We start from the raw sequence: 17,389 nt of genomic DNA, 5'->3' as shown, positions 1-17,389 counted from the left end.
ATAAATTTAGATATAGTATATATTATTATTTATTATAACAAAAAGTATTTTAAATACTTGATATAATTAAAATAAAACATTAAAAATAATTAAAAAATTAATTTATATTTTAATATCAGTAAAATATCAAAATATCGTTACGATTTATCTAAAAGATACTTTATATTTTATATGTATATATATCTACATATCTTATAAAATTTTTAAATTTACGTGTCAGTATATTTTGTATCGTATCATGTCCCGTGTCCGTGTATCATAAATTACGCAATATGTCATTATATTTCTATAAATAGTAATATCTTATACATGAAGTAATATAGAGTTCAAATCATAATAATACAATTAAGATTTTCTATCCATTCCTTCCATTCATATTAAAAACTTTTATATAGTGCCAAAACTAAATGGTTTACACGATAATTTTGATCTTTTTCGACCCTTCTAATTTTAAATATTATACGAATTGAGTATGATTAATCTAAAATTGCAGATTAAGAACCAGTTTAGCTAAATATTTTAAATAAGTTTTTTTGAAAAAAAAAATTAAAATATAAAAACTTTTATGAATAATAACTCTTAAATAAATTATTGTGTATTTAGAAAGTTATTATAAAAGTTATTGTTTTAAAGTTGGGTATTAAATAAAAGTGATAAAATAGCTTTTGAAAATAGAAAAAATCACATTTTTTAACTTCTTCAAAAGTTCTTAAATAATTTTTTGAAAAGTTAAAAATTTATCTAAAAAATTATACTAAACACTATTAATGTAACTTTTTATAAATCAAAAATTAAAAAAATTAGCTTTTTGGTATTTTTCAAATAGACCATAAATAAACTAGTATGCATATAGAATAAATGAATAATTCATTTAAATTTATAAAAAAATATTAATTTTTTTGTTAATATTTTTTTGATTTAATCTATTAATCTAAATAAATTATTTGTTTAAGATATTTGATCTAAAGGTAGTTTATTTTTTAAAAATAATTTAAAAAAAATAAACGGATCAATCCGCTTAACCTGTCGAAATTAGTATAAATAGTTTCAACTAAAAAAATTATATATAACCCGTTAATAAAACAAGCTTCAACAGGTCAGCTTCGTACAACCTGTAAACTTACATTATGTTTGGTTTAGTAGAAAATAAATAAAAAAAATTAATGAAAAAAAATAGATAAAAAATAATATTTTTTTATTTGGTTATTGAAAAAAATAAGAAGGAAATTTTTTTTTTGTGTGAGTCCTACTAAAAAGATTTTTTTTTCATCACAAACAAAAAAACAAAAAAAAAATGTTATACTTTTGTATATTCTATACTACCCTTAGTTATATTATTATTAATAAATATTAATATAAATTTAGTTTTAATATATTATTATAATAAAAATTTATATTTAAATATTATATATATTAGATAAATAATTTAAATAAAATATAAATAAATAAAAATATTTATATTTTATTTTATAATAAAAATATTAATATAATTTTATATTATTAGGATTTTTTTCATTCAAACAAAGAAATTTTTTTTCTATTTTTTTCTATCTATATTCTATGAGAAAATATAAGAAACTATTAGAGATATAATCATTAGTGTTACATTTTTCTACCATATTAAATTTTTAAAATAAGTAGTTTCATAACGTAATATTAAAACTTTAGACCATTAACTTCTTAACAATACTCATTTTCTATTCATCCAAACAACACACAAATAACTCAACTTTTTTTTATTTTTTTTTCTTATTTTCTTTTCTTCTATTTTCTTTCTTTTCATTTTCTTTCCAACATCTAAACTTAAGTGTTAGAGAATAAACAGTAACAAATATGCTTAAAATGCACAATATGTTTCCTTCCACATTGTTACTTAATCGTATACATTTTCCTCGTTCACCCCATTTTCATCCTATATTTTTCAAATTTTGTCCCACATTTCAAAATTTTCAAAACTTAAAAATTTCCAGGATCATTCTTTCATATATCATTCCCTCACCTTTATATAATCCCTTCGTGCACATTGTGCATTTTAATCGCGATGCAAAGACGTCGACTCCGGCAACGACGACGATCTCCCCTCAAACGGTGCGTGTACTCAAGGGCTTAGGCGAGAGCCATTCAAGAGCTATGGCAGTGGTGGTCGCGGTTGTTGCGCGTGATGGTGGATACGGAGGAGGAGGAGGCAGTGGCGATGGTGCTTGCTGCAGCCGCGGTGGGATTGGTCACATGGCCACATATTATAACCACGGAAGAGGCGGAGGCCGTGGTGGAAGCTGCAACAACTGTGGGTATTCTGGGCTTTTACAAGGGACTGCCCAACAAGCTCTCGCTGAAAAATGTAAATATAATGCTTTAATTTCTCTGATCATTATGTTATGTTTGACATAGAGAACGGGTAAACGGATTTTCAATGGTTTGCATTTTCTTGGTGTAGTTTCTGGATTTTAATTTTGGAGTTTTTATATTACGGTTTTATTTATTTTAATTTCCGAGTTTTTGTGTTTGACAAGGAAATATGTGATTGAATATTTTCTGTTCTGTTTCTATTGTTAATATTGTGGTCTTTCTGTTCTAATATTGCTCATGGTTGTTCTGTTCTCCTATGTTTATACGTATACTACTATTGAGAATTTACTATTAAGTATTAGCTAATTATATTGAATTGCTTATGTTGTTGTTGTGGTTTGGCGATATATGTTCTTCCAATATCATAGTTTCTAAATCTATTTGGCCATGTCTATAAAAAATAAAAATAAATAATATTATGTTCATGATACCATTATATAAATAAGGTTCATCATTGGTTCCTCTCTAAAAGAAGGTGGTCAAGGTGTTTCTCTCTGAACAGATTTAGAAATTATACTTTCTGAGGAACAAGTGTTTCTACTTTATATCATTGTTGGTTCTAACTTTTTTCTTTTCCTCCTTTCAGGATGTTACTGCGGAATCTTTTGAGCCATCACTCTTCTTCTCGAGATTATGGCGAGATTTGAACTATGGATGTAGCTGAGTTTGAAGGAAAACTATTTGCAACAAGTGATGCTAAGGAGGTAACTTTAATAATTTTTAGTTTTAAAAATGATAAAAGATAGACACTATTAAGATAAGCAAGGTGTGATATATGTTAATAAAACCAACTTGGTCTACACATCGAGCACACTATTAAGCTCGGTAGAAGCAATGATACAGATGACAGAAATTAAGAATGAAATACCTTCCTTTCACCAAAGCCTTCACTATTGAAGGAAAGAATTATAGGTTATATATTCCGAAGTTTAGTCTACTGAATTTAAGATAAGTAACATTGTGAAGATGTCCAGTAATTACCCAAAAACAAAAGGAGGCTTCTTACAACTTCAATCTTTGGCCAGTAATCGCACCGGTTTATTCACTAGCAAACCTTTAATAATTTGGTGTAATACACATTCTTTAGCTGAAGCATTCTTACATAGATTAGATATCTTTGTTTATAGATTGTAGTTATAGGAGGGAGTGGCTTTGTTGGTTCTGCCATAGTCTTCTGAATGCTCCTCCCCGTCACGGTTAAATGTCTTTACTTCTCATATATGGTTATTTAATTTGATCATCCAACTTTCTCTGCCTATCTATGTTAGCTTATTTTACTCATGGCTGAGTTGTTCACCATTCATCAGTAGCAAGGTCTAATTTCTCTAAAGAATTACTATATAGAGGCTTCATGAATTGCTTTGTCCAGATTATATTCCAAGCTCTTGAACTTTCATAGAGCTGAATATATAATTAATACAACCTTTAATCTTCATTTAGAAAGTTTTCCATTTCAAATTTGTGATACGGTAACAATTGCTAGACTTTTGAATCTCACATTTTTTTTTTTAGCTTATGACAGTTTTTGATTCCCAATGTCCGCCAGATCTCAGATACTTCTATCATTCATTTGTTAACTGCTTCCTTCATCTAACTCATGCCAAAGATTGAAGTTGTAAGAAGCTTCCTTTTGTTTTTGGTAATTACTGGCCATCTTCACAATATTACTTATCTTAAATTCAGACATTCAGTAGACTAAAACTTTGGAATCTATAGCCTATAATTCTTTCTTTTAATAGTGAAGGTTTTGGTGAAAGGAAGGTATTTTATTCTTAATTTCTGTCATCTTATCATTGCTTCTACCAAGTTTAATAGTGTGCTCGAAGTGTATACCAAATTGGTTTTATTAACATATATAGCACCTTGCTTATCTTTAATCTGCTGAGGAAAGGATAGGGTTTCTTGCATAGGTTGTCTTTGGAGAGTTAGGATATATCTCAAATTTGACCCCTTAAATAAAACATTGCTTGAATATAGGATGATCCTTTTATGCATACAAGTTAGCTTATTTTCTTAGGTAGTGTTGAGAGTTGATGATATTAAATATGAATTTGAGTAATATTTATTAACTTTTACATCTTTTTGGTGATAGGTATATCTCTCTTATTAATCAAAATTAGGGGGAAAATAGGGATAGTGATTACGGTTGCATTTTGACATGGATATATCTGTATGACGTTGATGTGTCCATGTGCCTTTGAATTATATGCATACTTCTAGAATTTTCATGTTTAAATCTTAGTAGAAAGTATTATCATAAAGGATGCATTTGTTTGTGATTTTGGGGGTGCAGAAAGTACCTTTCTTTTTTTTCTTAATTTTAGTATTATTTAATATGTGATTGTGGCATAGATGTTGTGGATGCATGCAACTTTGGATGTGAAAATTTGAAAATGTTATTATATCTTAAATACTATGCAATGTGCATTCTCTGATTTAATCAGTGAAATTCAAATTCCATATCGACTTTTCTCTTATATGGTACAAATGGGGATGGATTTGCAATTAGCAAAGCAGCAGGTAAAATTGAAGGCATTCATGATAAGTCGCTAAATGAAGCTGAGGTGGCAGCAGCTACTGAAGAGAAATGAATTAAGATCATAATATTGATTTAATATTGGTTATTTCAGTAGGGTTCAAGCTATAATCAAGAAGCTTTGCCTTCAGTTAGCAAGAAGAGACCACCAGTTTCTTCCTTCAAATTGCTAAAGAGCAATGGAACCTCCAACTTTGCTTCTACACCACAAATCAACAATAGCTTCTGATTCTTCAAAGTGAGATAACAGTAACATTGCTGCTACCCCAACTAGCAGCAACAACAAGCATGCTTAATTACTAAAAGTGAAATCAAATTATAATCTATATAATCCTTCTCTATGTAACTTGCAGAATTATGATCTTTTTCATATTTTCTCTAATCTTACTCCAATATTTAACCATTGTGTATCTTTTTAGCTATAGTATTATTTTACTCACGGCTCTCAGTTGTTTATCATTTGTCACTAACAAGGTCTAATTTCCCTAATTAATTACCATATAGAGGATTCGCGAATTTGTCAGACCAGTTTATATGTATATGTTTTGATATTTGAATAAAAGTTATTAACTAAATGTACTGATTTCCATATATGTATTTATTTATGAATTGTTAATGTCATCAAGGGTCATGCACTTTTTTTTCCTTCCATATGCATGAGGCAACATGGTAATGAAAATGATGTGTGCATCTTCAGGGTGGAAAGGCACAATGAGTCAGTGTTATGTAGCACTTATCAATTTCGACTTTTTTAGTGTAAATTCTATTTTTTCTTCCTACCAAGTATAGAAATAGTACATTCAGTAAGGAATAAAAGGCATATTGGTGAGTTTTCGCTTTACAGCACTCAAACCTGCAAGATTTTTTGGTGACACATGACATATTGTTTAGAAAGTTCTGCTAAGATTTTGACTAAGTATCTTCATGAATGCAAATTTGGTTTAAGAAAGGAGTATTCATATATTATTATGATGAAGCATTCTTTCTTTAATTCAATTTTTATGGAAAGTAATCATAAATTATTGTATCATTAAGCCCAAATCATTTATTTCCGTGCATCACACTGGTTCATTCACTATTATTATTATTATTATTTATGGTTCGTTTTTTTTGTTTAATTTGTTCTATCTAATGGAATCACTAATTCATATAATAATAATAATAATAATAATAATAATAATAATAATATACAAGAACAACAATTATAAAATTGTACAATATCACCAAAAATTTAACAAAAAATAAAAAACAAAATAATCATAAAATTTGTCATTTTTATATTTTCTTTTTTTGCTATTTTTTTTACACTAAATTTGTCATTCTATGTATTGACCTCATATGTTCGTAAATAGCCAATAGCGAATTCCAGTATTTAGTTTGTTCATAATCCAACGAAGAAATACAGCAAATTCTGTATGATTATTCGCATTTATAATCCGATAGGATGTAGTGAATTATACATAAATTTCGTTAGCAATTTAGCGATTTATATATAAATGTGTAATCCGCCCGTAGAGTATTGCTGTTTACATAGATATGTAAAGCATTTTCAATTGTTATAATACAGTAAATTTGAATCTACTCATTTTATTTATGTAAATTTATCCAAAACTTAATAACAAGTGAATTATTTATTAAAATAGAAAAGAAATCTTAAAAAACTGTAAAGTCTAAGTCACTATATTTACTTTCTAATTAAAAGAAAAAGTTTAGAGAACCAACTATAGACAAACTCAAGCTAAAATTGAAACTGTCTTAAAGGATCTAATTAACATGAGTTATCCACCTTGGCATTAGCTTCTTCACTTGCAGATTTGACAAATTTCTTCCAATAAGAATGATTTTGCCACACAACAGACATCTCTTCAATGGGAACTCCTTTGGTCTCTGGAAGAAACTTATAGATAAAACCGCTCATAACCAAAACAAAGCAAGCAAAGAAGATAAAGAGGCCAAATTTCATGTGGCAGAGCATGGAGGTGAATACTTGAGCAATCGCAAAAGTGAAAATCATATTAACCGACACATTGATACTCTGAGCTGCAGATCTGACTTCAAGGGGAAATATCTCGCTAGGAACCAACCATCCAAGAGGACCCCATGACCATGCAAATCCCATCACATAGATGCATATAAATCCCACCACAAAGAACGCATACCATATTGGCAACATTCCTGGGTTTCCATCCACTCCAAATTTACTTGCTATCGCGGCGGTTATCACAATCTGACAGATAAACATCTGAGCACCACCTTCGAGAAAGAGCTTGCGCCTTCCAACTTTATCAACGGTGAAGATTGAAACAAAGGTAGCAAGCGCATTAAAGCCACCGGTGATCATGGAAGACATAAGAGAAGCGTTGCTGCCAAAACCAATTGTTCTGAACAAAACCGGAGCATAGAAAGTAATCACATTCATGCCGGTGAGCTGCTGGAAGAAAGGAATGGCTATGGCCATCACGAGCTGAGGCCTATAATGCCTCTTCAAGAGAGTGGCCCATGGGTGTTTCACTGCCATGGATGATTGACTCGCCTCAACAAGGTCCTTGAACTCTTCGTCCACGTCACTGGTTCCTCTAATCTTGATCAGCTCTTGCTTGGCTTTTTCATCTTTGCCACGCTCGATCAAGGAGCTCGGCGAGTCGGGGAGAAATATTGCGCCGATGATGATCATGACGGCAGGGACAGCCGCGAAACCCAAGCTGTAATGCCAGCCTTCGCCGTTCTTCATCTTGGCGAAGAAATAGTTGAGGACGTTGGCGACAAAGATTCCAATGGTGATGGCCAATTGGAACATCATGTTAAGGGCTCCTCTGTATTTGTAAGGAGCAACCTCCGAGACATAGATTGGAACAGACTGATTGGCACATCCGATTCCGAAGCCAAGCAACATGCGACCAACAATGAGCATCCAGACTTTCTGAGCAAAGGCATTGAAGCCGGCACCGGCGAGAAACAGAATACCGCCGGACAACATAGTAAGACGCCTTCCAAAGATTCGAGTGATGGAAGACGCGCAGAGTGATGCCACGAGAGCAGCCAGATACAGGGAGGATGTAAATAGTGTCAAAATCTGGCTGTCAAACCTGCAATACTGATTGTCAGATGGCTTCATGTTCATCTCCTTTGCATACACGTCTGGGAAAAATTTCTTCAGAAAAGGATCCATCGATGTAACTCCACCCGAAATGCCAAGATCATATCCAAAAATTAGTCCTCCAAATGCAGCAACCATGCACGTTACAAAAACTCGGAAAGTCAGTTTTCCCGGATATTGCTTCCCATTGGCAGTGCCCTTTCCAATGAGTCCACCGGCCATTGTAATATTCGATGGCTGAATGGAATGGGACAGAACCCTTTGAGTTGCTAACAAGGGAGAACAGAAAAGGAATCACTGGTGATGAGGGAGAGATATGACTAAGAGAAAAGAAAGGAAAGAACTAGTGTTAGGTTTGTAGTTGATTTGAGATCACACCGGAGAAAGAATGGAAAGACTATGGTGCTTATATATATAGGAGATTCTGAAAGGAATTATTTAAATATTAAATTAATAAGTAGTTCAAAGTAAATCTATCTTTTAGCATTTTAAAATAATATTTGAAAGATATTTATCTATATCTATATCTAATACAAATAGATAATATTAAATTAATTTTAAATAACATAAGAAAACAAAAATCAAGTTATCGAATAAATTAAAATTTAATTTTAAAAATAAGAAAAAATATTGTTAAATGTATTTTATCTTATTAAAAATTTTCGGACACTACTATATATGAGGGGTGTTCAAATTCAAACTGATTTAAATTAAACTGTTTATCCAATCCAATCCAAATAATCGTACTAATTCGAATTTAATTGGATTCTATTTTTTGTAAACTACTAGATCAGATTGGATTTCGGATCTACTTTTCATAACCGATCCAATTCAATTCAAATCGCACAATGTGCTATAATATTATTATTTTATTATTATATTTACAATTATACTTATAACATGTTCAATTTGTTATACATTTTTATATTATCCATGTATTATTATTATTTAATAAATATTTTATGTTCAAAATGTGATTTATTTATTTATTTTAACTAATTTATAATTTTTTTTTTTATTGTTATGTTATCGTTAGCTTTTTAAGATATTGTTGAGACTTGTTATATCATTGTTGATTATTTAAAATTTGATGATAAAATTTGTTATATATATTTAATTTTTTTAATTTACAAAATCGCAAATCAAATCCAATCCAATACAAATCGTTTGAAATTGGATGGATCGGATCGGATTTAAAAAAAAAATCCTTCAATCCAAACCGCACCAAAATTAGTATTTAAATTGGATAAATTCTTTACTCAAAACCGATATTTACATGCTAAAATAAAAAGAAAATCCACTATTAATTGTATGTTATACAGATATTTAAAATAATTAGTATAAGAATCGTAATTTTTTAATTAAGATTAATTAATTTTTAAATTATTTTTTATCTTAAATTTTAAACAATAAGGCCTAACTTTAAACTATCAAACAAGGCGGTTAGAAGTTAGAACAAAATTTACAATGAAGAAATTGACCAATATTAGAGAAATAATTTTTAATTAACTAATATTAATTTTTACATCTCTTCTGAAGTTCTGAGTACCAAGTCATGACGGAGCCTAATATAAAAACGGAGTGGTGCTTCCACTCTCTCTTGCAGTTACCACATTTGAGTCCTCACTGTTACAATTTTGAATCGATTTAGGGTTTTATTTTTCTCTCAAAACCGTAACACAAATGGCAGAAGGCACCGCACCGGAACCCGTCGATCCCAGCGCCGCAGCTGTCGACATGGAGCTCGAGAAGGACGACAATGTCGCCGACCCGAACCAGAAGCGACCCAGAGAGGATGCCCAACAAGAAGAAGCAACGAAGGAGGACGACGTTGTCGCTCCGAAGAAGCAGAAGGTGGAGACTGAGGAGAAGTCCGTAGAGGAACAACGCTTGGAGAAGATTGACGAACCCAAAGGATCAGAAGAAGCCGTGAAGTTGGGGCCCAAGAGCTTCCAGTCTTCCTCTGACATGTTCAATTACTTCTACAACTTCCTTCATCTTTGGCCTCACCATCTCAACATCAACAAGGTATATCCAAAACAAAATGGAATATCGCGATTCATTTTATTTATGATTAGTTGAATCTGTGAATGATATCGATTGAGTTCTGCTAATATTTGGAGCAAAATTTAGGTAAAGTTTCGCAGGTTTTGCAGATTATAGTTTTCTCAAGGGAGGGTCCAGAGGTTAAAAAATATTATACATGTCACTCGAGCATTGAAAGAAGCCCAAATTTGGTTCTGTTTAGGCCTGTTAACTTTCTTTCAAAGTGTTTTATATACCTTCATTCACTAATTGATTACCTATATTATATCCAATTTATGTTTATACTTTCTGGACATTCCTGAACTCTTTAATTTTCACTTGGATTTTCGAATCTTTCTATTAAGACATTAAAGATTTAGGAGGGACGAGCAGCCTTACCTATGCATTAGAAGAACCAGTTGTTTCAATGCATGCATTCTTGATTTGATATTCAGTGCGGTAGTTTTGGCAACAGAGTTTCACTGCATATTTGCATGAAGTTATTGAATTATTGGATGTTTAAATTGGTGTTTGAAATGTATCCAGATTCTGAGTTCTGAAGGTGTACATGTTACTGAATCATTAATGACTTTCTTTTATGTATCAGTATGAGCATCTTGTGTTGCTGGAGTTGCTTAAGAAAGGGCATGTTGAGTCCCACAAGAAGATTGGTGTAGGGGTCTCTGCCTTCCAAGTCCGCAATCATCCGATCTACAAGAGCAGGTGCTTCTTCCTCATCAGGGAGGACAACACTAGTGAAGATTTCAGCTTTCGGAAGTGTGTTGATCATATTCTTCCATTGCCAGAAGAGATGCAAATAAAATCTGATCAGAACAAGGCATTAGACGGCAGGGGTGGAGGAAGGCGTCCTCATGGGAAAAAAGGTGGCAGAGGGAGGAGTGGAAGAGGAGGAAAGTGGAGACAGTAGAGCATAAAATAGTTCTCTAGTAGGGGTGGATCTCTGTTTTGTTGAAATCTAAGATAATTTTATGTATGCTTGACCAGCCTATTCAATATTTATTTATTTAACGTTTTCGGTTAATTATTGTATTATTTTTGCTTTAATATCGTATTAAACTCTTAAAAGAAATGTTCTAAACAAAATCATTTAAATTGGCAGTCTGAAAAAATTTATGTTTTAAGAGTCTATTTTTAGAATAAAAAATTTGTCCATTCAAAAATTAGCTAGTTTTTATTGAAGTTAAACTAAACTTGCCTCAAACAAGTTTTTCAATTACATTTAAATGGTAAATAATTTGCTTTCTAACGACTCATCTTGACTTGCATTCTTTAAGAATAACATTTTTGTTTTCCAATTTTGAAAAAGAAAAGTATGCACAACAGCACAAGATGATTCACTGCTAATCCGTGGCATTATATGAGGTAGAACATAAATTCCTGTGCCAAGTGCTAAAATCTTCAGACTTGGTATATAGCCATCAACTAATGACATTATAATCATGACTACGAAAGTTCATTGATGCTGGCTAGAGAAGAACATCACATCTTGGTTTTTCCCATTGTAGAGTAGTACCTTAGTTTCAAAAGCATGCTCTTCTTGTCCAAGAGTGTCTCCATTCTATATCCTTAACATCTTGTCATACATGCCTCTCTTGTAATAAACAGATATCATTTTATCAAAGAATTTACGAGGAGCTTTCCATATACTGCATTAATAACTTCGTCCAAAGCTCTTCAGCTTCATGGATTCGATCATCTTCTGCTAATGCATTCAATAATGTGAAATAGCTTCCCATAGTCCTTACCTTGACCTTTGCTTAACATCCACTTTGTTACCTACAGTTCCATAGGTAATTTGCATATGCGGGAACTAATTTAGCCAGATCGAGTATACACAGCAACATAAGACATTAGAAGGTTAAACGAAACAAAAATTAAAAGAATAAACTCAAAATAAATTAAATAGCTCTGGTTCCTGAAGACGACATCCAACAACTTGGTGAATACAACATGAATGAAGACAGAGCGATAAGGCTGTGTTTGGCAGGGGGACTAAAATTGAGAGAATAAGACTGGAAGACAAAGACTAAATTAAGTCTCTGTATTGAGTTGGTGTAAAATGTATTGAACAGTGTTATGTCTCAATATTATGTTCTGTGTAAGATAAATATAAAAATTGATGGGTAAATTTGGAATTTGAAAAGTTAAATAAAAGTGTTTTGAGAAGAAATGTTATCAAAATTTCAGTCTCTGTCTTCAAAAATTTTAATCTTGTGTCTTGAAATTTTAGGTCTTGGGATTGAAAATTTAGTTACCGTCTCTGGCCAACTAACACAATACTGAGTTTCAATCTCTCAATCTCTGAAAACAAACATTACCTAAAAGTTTATATGGATAACAATTTTTTAGATATATTTTTTTTGTATGAATGGGGCAGGAGAAATTAGATTAGGATTCATTAGAAACAAAGTAATTTTATAGTGTATATGAATAATGAAATGTATTTTGGTTTTGACTTTTAAATTGATTTATATATAAAATTATAAAATTAAAGTTAATTAAATTTTGATTAAATTAAAAGGATTAGGGTTGGTTTTGTCTAATACAAAAGAAAAAGATATTTGAATCCTTTTATTAAAATTAAATAAAATTTATTTTTTATTTTTATTAAAGTATAAAGGTAATTTAATAAAAGTATTGATATGATATGTATTTAAAAAAATAATTATTAACGTAAAAAATATAATTCACATAACGTATTTTAATTTGTCCATATTTTTATTATATCAGTACATATAAATTTATCGTGATATGGAAGCAAACACAAAAAAAACTTAAACATCATAATGTATTGTATGAGCATAAGCATTACCTCCGAGGAATAATTGGCAAATATTCCATCACATATATCAAAGAAAGGCTTATTGTATTTATTTAGTTGATTCTGATCATTTAAGCTACCATCAGCTGTGGTACCTACATGAATATGAAAACTAAAGTATGAGCATCAATTTTAGGCAGCATCATTAATTAATGTGAAGAAAATCAAAAGAAATGGTGATCTTTTCACCTTGAAATTAATACTCACCAAATTAATAGTGATCCAGGCACCGAAGAATGCATGGTTAATGTTAAATAGTTGACAAACTCTTTCAGATTAGGAATCTGAACACTGTCCAAGTCTACCTCCATATTTAGCTGCAATAATTTGAGTACTACTATATAAATTATTGAATCGATTACCAAAAAATGTTATTACTCTAGTCAAAGGTTTTCAAAAAACAATTATGTTTCAGTTTCCTAGCAAAAATATGCATGTATTTATTACGAAAATACTATCATTTTTAAATTATTTATAAATAAATGAATAATTTAATATAAAAATTTTAAATTAGTATATAATTCATAAAATAAATAAAATAATTAATAGAATGATACATGAATAAATAATTTAAAAATAATAATATCATAATATACTTTAAAAAAAATGTATCACATTGACAAATTAGTCTAAAAAAAATGTTGACAGAACATCACAATATAGTGTTTTTTAAGCCCTAAACTCATTTTCCTAATAAAATAGGTATCATGAATGTGAAGAAAAATAACTTATCAAATTAGATAGGGATAAATTACTCCAAACTCCAAAGGTTAAATGCCAAGTATATCATGAAAAGGTTAAGTCATAGGTATATAATATGGCATAATTTGAGAGGATAAAAATGTAATTTTACCAGCCATCCATCGAAGCCTAACACTGAAAAAATGAGAGTCTAATCACCTTTAAATTAAGATAATAAATTATTATAAATTTAATAAGAATTAAATCTTTTTATTTTTTGACTTTATAATTATTTCATTTTAGAGAATTTTTTCTTAAACTGTTAGTTCCGTATATGTAAATATTACTTAAAAACAATAAAAATCGAACTTTAAATTTTTTAATCATAATAAATTCTAATACTATATTATAAAATTATTTATCTCAAAGTTTAAACTGTTAGATAGATACACGTACATAACCATATAAAATTGAAAATTTGTATGCATACCTTAACAGCATGGCGATGAGCTGTGTTAGTCCAAGTAACAGGAGGAAGAGTGACAAGATTATGAGAGAAGTAGACAAAGGAATCAATTAGATACCAATGCCACAAGGAGTAGGCATCAGAATGGTCCCTCCTTGGACATAGTTATCATCCAAATACCCACCAGCCATGTCATGGCACACTAGAATTTTGCCACGGTTAGAAGAAGAAGTTGGAGTTTGAATAAGGGGAACAGAGGCTTTGTTGAAATGATAGGGAAAGGAGTCTAAGTAGGAGCGAGACTCAAGCTCCTTCAATGTCTTGAGTGGGTATGATATGGGCACTGATGTTTGTTTTGGATCAAAACTAGTAATGTCTTTAGACATCATTGTAACGATGAATATTGATTCTGATTTGTACTAGGATGTTTGAGACTAGAGTAATGTTATAGATAAGAGAACTAGAGAAGAAGACGACTTAAAGACTAGGAATAAAACACCATTGACTTCACTGGTGGAACTTGTGGATATGATTCTCTTCAATTTTTAATTTATTTTTTTCTCCCACTTCCCAGACAACATAACATGGCTCAGGATTTCTCACCAATCATGATGAAATTCTTACCACTTTTATGAATTTGTTAGTTGCACACACAAGTGATAGGAAAAAAGTGTACGTTCATCATTGGAGATTTTTTTTTATTCAAATAATTTAAATATAATATTTATAAAATTGTGTAATCTATAGAGTATATCATATCTCCGATATAGTGTCTAAAATTATGTTAAAGGTACATCTCGGTTGCAATCGGATAAGTAAAAAATGCGCAAATCGAGTACTATGTATCTGAGATATGCTCATAACCAAATACCAGGCATAGTATTCGAGATGTGTTTGAAAGCTATAAAAATGGGTGCAACTTAGATCTTTGTGTTCATTCTAAATTTTTCGAGTTTTGGATAGTTTAAAAAACATACATGACTCAACGAAGGGGATATGTTAGGTCACAATATAATTTTTTAAGCTATAAACTCACTTTCCTAATAATATATGTAATACCCGATCTAACCGAAATTAATTAAATAATAAGTTAAATAGGAGCAAATATGGTTGGAAAATTTGGCAATTGGAATTTGATGATTTAAATATAATATTTGAATTCAGTGAATTTTTCCGAATCGAAAAACATAGTTTTCTGCGTAAAAGCGCGCAGTGAAATTTTGAATGGCAGTACCGGCTGAGATCTGTCTGGTACTGCAGCTGAGAAAATTGATTATGAGTAAATAAGGTTAAGAAATGAGGAATTTTGATTAGGGGAGGTAGAAATATTTAAAGTGCGATTTGGAGCGTTAATCTTAAAGGTTTTGGCCCAAAATTGGACCAACGGACAAAAATAAATGAACCGGGCCTAAGTGGGCCCAAGACCCAACATATATAAACATTAGTTATGAGCATTTTAGCTCATCTACTTAATATACTAAAACTGGGTTTTCCCCCCAGCTAATAAGGGTGACGTGTCACTCTCTCGTGAGTCTGTTTTCCCTCCAAAACGAATAAAATTTTTCATCTATTCTAAATTATTTATTATAATTATATTATTATATTATATTTAATATTTAATGAATAATATATAATTATACTAATTTAAGAACATAGCTTCGTTATAATTATATCAAATCAATATTTAATGCACTATTAAACTACTTATCAATTATAATGCGTAATTACTGTACATAATAACAAATTGCCTTAATAGTAATTAATTTACCTATTTATTTTTGTTTTACTAAGGTCTATAAATAGTATTTTTCTGTCGTACATACATCTAAATTTGAGAGTCAGCTCATAATTTTATATTTAGTATTTTTTTTACTACTTTATAGAATAAGAATGTATTCTTCATTTTTTATTGAAGTTGATCCTTTTAAGGTACAATTTATAATTTTTTATAATATTTTTCATATACTCATTCTATTATATTATTCTTTTAATAATTTATTAATTGTTGTTACTCTAAGTTGTTGTTATCGTCTAATGTTCCAATTCAATTGTCTCTTACCACAATCGTTTACAATGCATCACATCTATAAAATACCTCATCGAGTTGTCTTCACTGATTCGGATTCCAACTACATGGATGTAAGCGTTCAAAGAAGGGGCAATAATTTCTACTTTACCGAATGATTGTTGGATCTACTCACCTATTATGACCAACCTAATGGAATGTGGTTAAAGGAGGATGAGTAAATTATTATAATTTTAATTATTCGATTAAAATTATAATATCAGGTGTGATATTTTAATTATTAATGCATTATTAGACTACTTATCAATAATTTTAATTATCTAACATTTGTAATTTATTTTTATAATTAAAATAATTAAAATTAAATAGATCGTTATTAAACTACTTATCAATAATTTTAATTATCTAACATTTATAATTTACTCATCCTCCTTTTTTATCAAATTATTATAATTATTCGGTTGCATAATTTCTCATTAGATTCACCATCCTAAATTGGTCAATTTGGTTCAAATTCAGATTTTTTTTCTTTTTTTTAATTGCTCTTATTGCAGCAAGTGTCCTCAGATTTTTATTGTGAGCTGCAAAATAAATGTCTCAAACTCTCAATACTTTTGTCATCCTTTTCATTGTGTTTTTAACTCTGTTGATGTACTATTAATTTTAAATTTGTACGAATTTTAAATGTTGATACTTACGATATTATTTCAGTTGGTTGTCGTTACGAGAATGATTTTATACTATACGTGACTAAAGACTAGAATAGATTCAATATTGTTTAAGTAATTTTGGTTTTAATATTAGTATTTGATTAAATTATAATTAGAGAATTTTAAATTATTGCCTCAATTTATATATTATGATTATTTTTCGTGGATGTACTATTTTTAAATAATTTAATAATTAATAAAATAAAGTGGTGTCAAGTATATTATTTAAGTTTATTTTTATTCTTTATTTTTTTATTGGTATTTTCATTATATTTGACAAAAAAAACTCTACCTAAATATATAGTTTTTCGTTGTCCTAAGCACAATTTAGTTGTCAATAAAAATTGATTTTATCTATAAAAAATAATGAAACATGTATCTTTTGATATTATATTAATATAGTAAGTAGACATTATGATATAATAATATCTTTAATTGCATTATAATTGTCTCATAAATAATATATGATTATATTATTTTAGAAAAAAATTTCATTATAATTATATCAAATCAATATTTAATTATGATACAATATGTTAATTATAATTATATCATAAAATTATAATAATTACGATAGTTATGTTATATATTTTAATCATTTATGTAAGTAAATAAATTAGAAAACAATCAAATCAAATCATGACGGTAAATAAATAA

At 29.7% G+C, this 17,389-nt stretch overlaps 2 protein-coding genes and 2 long non-coding RNA genes across 4 annotated transcripts; 2 read left to right on the top strand and 2 right to left on the bottom strand.

Annotated features, from left to right (window-relative positions):
- The first annotated feature begins 1,719 nt into the window (after nucleotides 1-1,719).
- On the top strand, nucleotides 1,720-5,288 carry LOC140178308 (uncharacterized). Its single transcript, XR_011870999.1, has 2 exons — nucleotides 1,720-2,341; nucleotides 2,936-5,288. It is a non-coding gene; the product is annotated as an uncharacterized lncRNA (long non-coding RNA).
- A 1,365-nt stretch (nucleotides 5,289-6,653) lies between these two features.
- Nucleotides 6,654-8,331, bottom strand: LOC112718154 (sugar carrier protein C-like). The gene has a single exon (XM_025770045.2). The coding sequence runs from the start codon at nucleotides 8,202-8,204 to the stop codon at nucleotides 6,654-6,656; it is 1,551 nt and encodes a 516-aa protein (XP_025625830.1). The 5' UTR covers nucleotides 8,205-8,331.
- Nucleotides 8,332-9,517: 1,186 nt separating this feature from the next.
- On the top strand, nucleotides 9,518-11,049 carry LOC112736397 (uncharacterized). Its single transcript, XM_025785838.3, has 2 exons — nucleotides 9,518-10,010; nucleotides 10,615-11,049. Exons 1-2 carry the CDS (start codon nucleotides 9,666-9,668, stop codon nucleotides 10,933-10,935), a joined length of 666 nt encoding a protein of 221 aa, XP_025641623.1. The 5' UTR covers nucleotides 9,518-9,665; the 3' UTR covers nucleotides 10,936-11,049.
- Nucleotides 11,050-11,181: 132 nt separating this feature from the next.
- On the bottom strand, nucleotides 11,182-14,446 carry LOC140178304 (uncharacterized). Its single transcript, XR_011870996.1, has 4 exons — nucleotides 14,021-14,446; nucleotides 13,057-13,166; nucleotides 12,841-12,944; nucleotides 11,182-11,804 (listed from the first exon to the last, which is right to left on the bottom strand). It is a non-coding gene; the product is annotated as an uncharacterized lncRNA (long non-coding RNA).
- Between the last annotated feature and the right edge of the window lie 2,943 nt (nucleotides 14,447-17,389).

This window comes from Arachis hypogaea, chromosome 2 (genome assembly GCF_003086295.3).
Source record: "Arachis hypogaea cultivar Tifrunner chromosome 2, arahy.Tifrunner.gnm2.J5K5, whole genome shotgun sequence".
NCBI lineage: Eukaryota > Viridiplantae > Streptophyta > Magnoliopsida > Fabales > Fabaceae > Arachis > Arachis hypogaea.
The sequence above is the reverse complement of the archived record's forward strand: the minus strand, read 5'-3'. Positions and strand labels throughout refer to the sequence as shown.